Below are 6000 nucleotides of genomic sequence, written 5' to 3'. Positions count from 1 at the left end.
TCCTCACCCGCCGGCCCGCCCGGCGCCCTCGCCCGCCCGGCGTCCTCACGCGCCTCACCCGCTGGGCGGGCGAGGGCAGGGGCGGGTGAGGCGGGTGAGGGCACCGGGGGGGTGAGGGCACGGGCGGGCGGGCGGGTGAGGGCGGGAATCGCCCGGGCGCCCTCACCCGCCCGCCCGCCTGGTGCCCTCGCCCGCCCGGCGCCCTCACCAGCCCGCCCGCCGGGCGGGTGAGGCGGGTGAGGGCGCCGGGCGGACGAGGGCAAGGGCGAGCGGGCGGGTGAGGGAGCCCGGGATATTGAATCGCCCGGGCTCCCTCACCCGCCCGCCCGCCTGTGCTCTCGTCCACCCGGCGCCCTCACCCGCCTCACCCGCCCGCCCGCCCGTGCCCTCGTCCACCCGGCGCCCTCACCCGCCTCACCCGCCGGAAATCGCCCGGGCGCCCTCACCCGCCCGCTCGCCCGTGCCCTCGTCCGCCCGGCGCCCTCACCCGCCTCAACCGCCTGGCGGGCGGCGGGCGGGTGAGGGCGCCGGGCGGGCGAGGGCGCCGGGCGGGCGGGCGTGTGAGGGCGCCCAGGCGATTCCCGGAATCGCCCGGGCGCCCTCACCCGCCCGTCCGCGCGGCGCCCTCACACGCCTCCCCCGCCGGGCGGGCGAGGGCACGGGCGGGCGAGGTGGGTGAGGGCGCCGGGCGGGCGAGGGCATGGGCGGGGGGGCGGGTGAGGGCGCCAGGGCGATTCCAGGAATCGCCCGGGCGCCCTCACCCCCCCGCCCGCCCGGCGCCCTCGCCCGCCCGGCGCCCTCACCCGCCGCACCCGCCGGGCGGGCGAGGGCACGGGCGGGTGAGGCGGGTGAGGGCGCCGGGCGGGCGGGTGAGGGCGCCCGGGCGATTCCGGGAATCGCCCGGGCGCCCTCACCCGCCCGCCCGCCCGGCGCCCTCACCCGCCCGCCCGCCGGGCGGGTGAGGCGGGTGAGGGCGCCGGGCGGGCGAGGGCACGGGCGGGCGGGCGGGTGAGGGCGGGCGGGCGGGTGAGGGAGGGCGGGCGGGCGAGGGCGAGCGGGTGAGGGCGGGCGGGTGAGGGAGGGCGAGTGCCGGGCGGGAGGGCGGGCGGGCGGGTGAGGGAGGGCGGGCGGGCGATGGCGGGCGAGGGCCAGGCGGGCGAGGGCGGGTGAGGAGGGTGAGGGCGCCGAGCGGGCGGGCGGGCGAGGGCGCCCGGGCGGGTGAGGTGGGTGAGGGTGCCCGGTGGGCGGGCGAGGGCGCCCGGGCGGGTGAGGCGGGTGAGGGCGCCGGGCGGGCGGGCGGGTGAGGGTGCCGGGCGGGCGAGGGCGCCAGGTGGGCGGGCAGGTGAGGGCGCCCGGGCGCCCTCACCCGCCCGCCCGCCCGGCGCCCTCACTCGCCTCACCCGCCCGGCGGGCGGGCGGGTGAGGGCGCCGGGCGGGGAGGGCGCCGGGAGGGTGGGCGGGCTCGGGCGCCCGGGCGATTCCCGGAATCGCCCGGGCGCCCTCACTCGCCCACCTGCCCGTGCCCTCGTCCGCCCGGCGCCCTCACCCGCCTCACCCGCCGGGCGGGCGAGGGCACGGGCGGGTGAGGCGGGTGAGGGTGCCGGGGTGGCGAGGGCATGGGCGGGCGCGCGGGTGAGGGTGCCGGGGTGGCGAGGGCACGGGCGGGCGCGCGGGTGACGGCGGGAATCGCCCGGGCGCCCTCACCCGCCCGCCCGCCGGGCGGGTGAGGCGGGGGAGGGCGCCGGGCGGACGAGGGCACGGGCGGGCGGGCGGGTGAGGGCGCCCGGGCGATTCCCGGAATCGCCCGGGCGCCCTCACCAGCCCGCCTGCCCGTGCCCTCGTCCGCCCGGCGCGCTCACCCGCCTCACCCGCTCGGCGGGCGGGGGGGTGAGGGCGCCGGGCGGGCGAGGGCACGGGCAGGTGAGGCGGGTGAGGGCGCCGGGCAGGCGAGGGGACGGGCAGGCGGGCGGGTGAGGGCGCCCGGGCGGTAGGGCGATTCCGGGAATCGCACGGGCGCCCTCACCCGCCCGCCCGCCGGGCGGGTGAGGCGGGTGAGGGCGCCGGGCGGGCGAGGGCACGGGCGGGCAGGCGGGTGAGGACGCCCGGGCGATTCCGGGAATCGCCCGGGGGCCCTCACCCACCCGCCCGTGAGGGCGCCGGGCGGGCGGGCGGGTGAGGGCGCTTGGGCGATTCCCGGAATCGCCCGGGCGGCAGGGCGATTCCGTGAACTGCCTGGGCGGCAGGGCTATTCTGGGAATCGCCCGGGCGCCCTCACCCGCCCGCCCGCCCGGCGCCCTCACTCGCCCGGTGGGTGAGGCGGGTGAGGGCGCTAGGCGGGCGAGGGCGCCGGGCGGGCGGGCGGGTGTGGTGGGTGAGGGTGCCGGGCGGGCGGGCGAGGGCGCCCGGGCGGGTGAGGCGGGTGAGGGCGCCGGGCGGGTGAGGTGGGTGAGGGCGCCGTGCGGGCGGGCGGGCGGGTGAGGGCGCCGGGCGGGCGAGCGCGCCGGGCGAGCGGGCGGATGAGGGCGCCCGGGCGATTCCCGGAATCGCCCTCACCCGCCCGCCCGCCCCTGCCCTCGCCCGCCCGGCGCCCTCACCCGCCTCACCAGCCCGGCGGGCGGGCGGGTGAGGGCGCCCGGCGGGCGAGGGCGCCGGGCGGGCCGGCGGGTGAGTGCGCCCGGGCGATTCCCGGAATCGCCCTCACCCGCTCGCCCACCCGTGCCCTCACTCGCCCGGCGCCCTCCCCCGCCTCACCCGCCCGGGCGCGTTCGCCCACCCGCCCTCCCGACGCCCTCGCCCGCCCGCCCGACACCCTCACCCGGCTCACCCACCTGGGCGCCCTTGCCCGCCCGGCGCAGGGCGATTCTGGGAATCGCCCGAGCGCCCTCACCCGCCCGCCCGGCCGCGCCCTCGCCCGCCCGTCGCCCTCACCCGCCTCACCCGCCCGGGCGCCCTCTCCCGCCCGACGCCCTCGCCTGCCCGCCCCGCTCCCTCACCAGCCTGGGCGCCCTCTCCCGCTCGCCCGCCCGGCGCCCTCACCCGCCTCACCTGCCCTGGCGCGCTCGCCTGCCCACCCGCTCGCCTGCCCACCTGCCCTGGCGCGCTCGCCTGCCCACCCGCTCGCCCGGCGCCCTCACCCGCCTCACCTGCCCTGGCGCCCTCACCCGCTCGCCCGGGCGATTCCCGGAATCGCCCTGTCGCCTGCCGGGAGGGGCCGCTGGCCGCCCTGGTGGCGCGACCGAGGCAGGCGCCACCCGGGCAGCCCGCGCCCGACAGTCGGCAGGGCGATTCCCGGAATCGCCCTGCCGCCTGCCTGGCGGGGGCGTAGGTCGCCCAGGTCGCGCCGCTGCGCGGCGGAGCCAGGCGTCACGCGGGCAGCCCGCGCCCCCGCTCGGCAGGCGGCAGGGCGATTCCCGGAATCGCCCTGCCGCCTGCTAGGCGGGGGCGCGGCCGAGGCAGGGTGGGTCAGGGCGCCCAGGCTGGTAGGCGGGTGCCAGGCGGGTGAGGGCACGTGGGGGGGGGGGCGGGCGGGTGAGGGCGCCAAGCGGGTGGGGGTGCCCGGGCGGGGGGGGGGGGGGGGGGTTGGCAGGGTGCCCAGGCCGGGTGGGTCGGCGGGTGAGGGTGGGTGAGGGCACCAGGGCCGGGGGGCGGGTGAGGGCGCCGGGGCCGGGTGGGGGGTTGGTTCGGGGGGCGGGTGAGTGCGCCCGGGCCAGGGGAGGGGGGCGTTGAGAGGGTTTGGGCTCGGGGGGTTGTGTGGGCGCCCGGGCGGGGAGGGTTGCAAGGCGCCCCGGCCGGCGGGGGGGGGGGGTTGGGAGGGTTGGGGGGGCGGGGGTTGAGAGGGCGCCTGGGCCGGGCAGGGGGAAGGGTGAGGGCGCTCGGGCAGGCGTTGGGTTGGGTTGGTAGGGATTAAAGGGGCCAGGGGTGTGGGTTGTGGGTGAAGGTAGTAAGGGTGTCGAGAGGGGGGTTAGAGGTAGGGGACGAGTCGGGCTGTGGTGTCCACCCTAGCATGTTATGGTTGAAAACATGTTAAATTTATACTTAGGAAAGAAAAATGATATTCTACCAAAAACATTAATGTGTTTTTTTTCCTCATAAACAACTTTGTTTGACACATAAAAATTTGGTTTTATTAGCATTTTTCAAAAATGTTGAAAATTGACCCTAAAAAAAATAAATCATTATTCCAGTATCATCACTTTCATTTTGAAGCTATATTTTGCACGAAAATTTCATAGTAAAGTTCGTAGTTACTGCCATTTTTAAAACATGTTCAAAGTTAACGCCTAAAAAATAAAAACATCGTTCTAGTATACACACTTTTTGTTTTTAGCACTGTTTTTGATGTTTTTTTGGGGTTTTTTGGCCAGAGTTCCCGTTTTGAGTTTATAGTTCCCGTTTCATAGTTTGCATTGTTCAACTTAACTGCAGTTACATTTAATGTTTGATGGTTGCCTCGGATTTCGTGCCAGGCGGAATATTCCTTTTTTAATTTTTTTTTGAAAAATTAAAATTTCTAATGTTATGGACAAATTCTTCTTTTTGCCATAACTTCCTCATACGGCGACCATTTTTCGAACCGTTTGCGGCGCCGGAATTGGGAAGACAAGCACTTTCTAGTCATTCAACTTTGAACCAGTTCTAAGCACTTTAACTTTTGAGCATTTTACGACACTTAGGACATGAACACCTGATCAAAGAAGGTCCACCTGTCTTATGCAAAGCCTCTGAAGGTCCCTGAGGAGCTCTGAAAAACTCACGAGAAATGAAGTCCTCCCAAATAATGCTGTACAGGCCAAGCTGATGGATGACCACAATTTTAATGAGAGCAAAATGATATATACTGTTGAACTGCTGTTGAGGAGTATTGTGCTGTACTAAGGTGGTCATCTTCTCAATGTTTCGGCACATGAAGTAGGGGAGGTTCATCATCCTCACCCTGGTAAAATACATCAGCAGTCTGATATGATAAGCATATAAACAGGAAAACCGACCCTCACAGCTGAAATACTTCATGATCAATTTCATCAAAGGAGCATAAGAATATTTGAGGTACCAGAAATGAAAAACTCTGTTGAGATGTCTCAAATAACCGGGTTTGATGTATGGTTCATAATGCTACCGGTCAATTTGCTGCCTGTTGTTCCATTGCTCTCCAATGTTAGGAATATCGGTTGCTAGTGAAATAGATTCTGGTGTTAATGTGAATGTGACACCAGCTAGAGTGGTTTGACCATCATGTAAATGCAACACAAACAAACGAGCTAACTCATGATGAAACTGAATGCTAGCAACCTTCTCACAAAATTCATAGCAGGACAGGTGTTGGAAAAAAGAGATGGCAAGAGGGCAGGCCTGTACTCAGTAAGAGTGGTTGGTTCTTCTCGAATATGCTTGCCACCTCTATGAGGCCTGCTAGGTGCATGTACCTCTGTAGGTGAGCCACTATGTGTCTCCTCCTCATAATCATATGAGGGATCGGATGCCATATCTGCTAGTGGATGAACTGTATTGGAGCTGCCTTGATGAGAAGTAAGTGATTGTGATGTTTTTTGACTTTTGCCACCAAGGGAAAAGTGATATGAGGGACTGTGGAGGGTGGAAACAATGAGGGATTTAGGGACAGATGGGACAGGGTTTAGTTAAGGGAATAGAGAATTCAAAAGTAATTTGGGAGCTTTTAGTATAGGACTAGGGTTTGGGAATTTATATTTGGGGTTTTGGAAAATGGGAATCAGGGATATGGGATTAGTGAATTTTAGGGATATATGAGTTTAGGGAATAGGGAAATGAGGGAAAATGGAGTGAGGGAGTAGAAAGGTGGACTTGGTGGCTAAATAGTCAATACAAACCCTAGGTAGCAGTTTACTTTGAGAGATTTCAAGAGATAGGGTTTGATTTCTTTTTTAAACAATCACCATAAGACAACCACCAATAATTACATTAAAAGTTGTTTCACTAGCAGTGATGAAGGCTCAACCTACTTGCACAAATGATGATCCACAC

At 67.6% G+C, this 6000-nt stretch overlaps 1 protein-coding gene across 1 annotated transcript in view; it reads right to left on the bottom strand.

Annotated features, from left to right (window-relative positions):
* Positions 1–2989: 2989 nt before the first annotated feature.
* LOC149150253 (E3 ubiquitin-protein ligase RGLG5-like) overlaps positions 2990–6000 on the bottom strand; it is a 29258-nt gene continuing 26247 nt past the window's right edge. The window contains exons 6-7 of the mRNA XM_089442745.1: positions 3203–3387; positions 2990–3105 (exon numbers count right to left, since the gene is read on the bottom strand). Coding sequence (XP_089298871.1) covers positions 2990–3105; positions 3203–3387 — 301 coding nt within the window. The remainder of the gene's footprint in view (positions 3106–3202; positions 3388–6000) is intronic.

The sequence above is a fragment of the Pinus tabuliformis genome, chromosome 9, assembly GCF_031772625.1.
Source record: "Pinus tabuliformis cultivar Carrire ecotype Pingquan chromosome 9, CPIR1, whole genome shotgun sequence".
Taxonomy (NCBI): domain Eukaryota; kingdom Viridiplantae; phylum Streptophyta; class Pinopsida; order Pinales; family Pinaceae; genus Pinus; species Pinus tabuliformis.
This window is presented reverse-complemented; position numbering and strand designations above follow the sequence as displayed.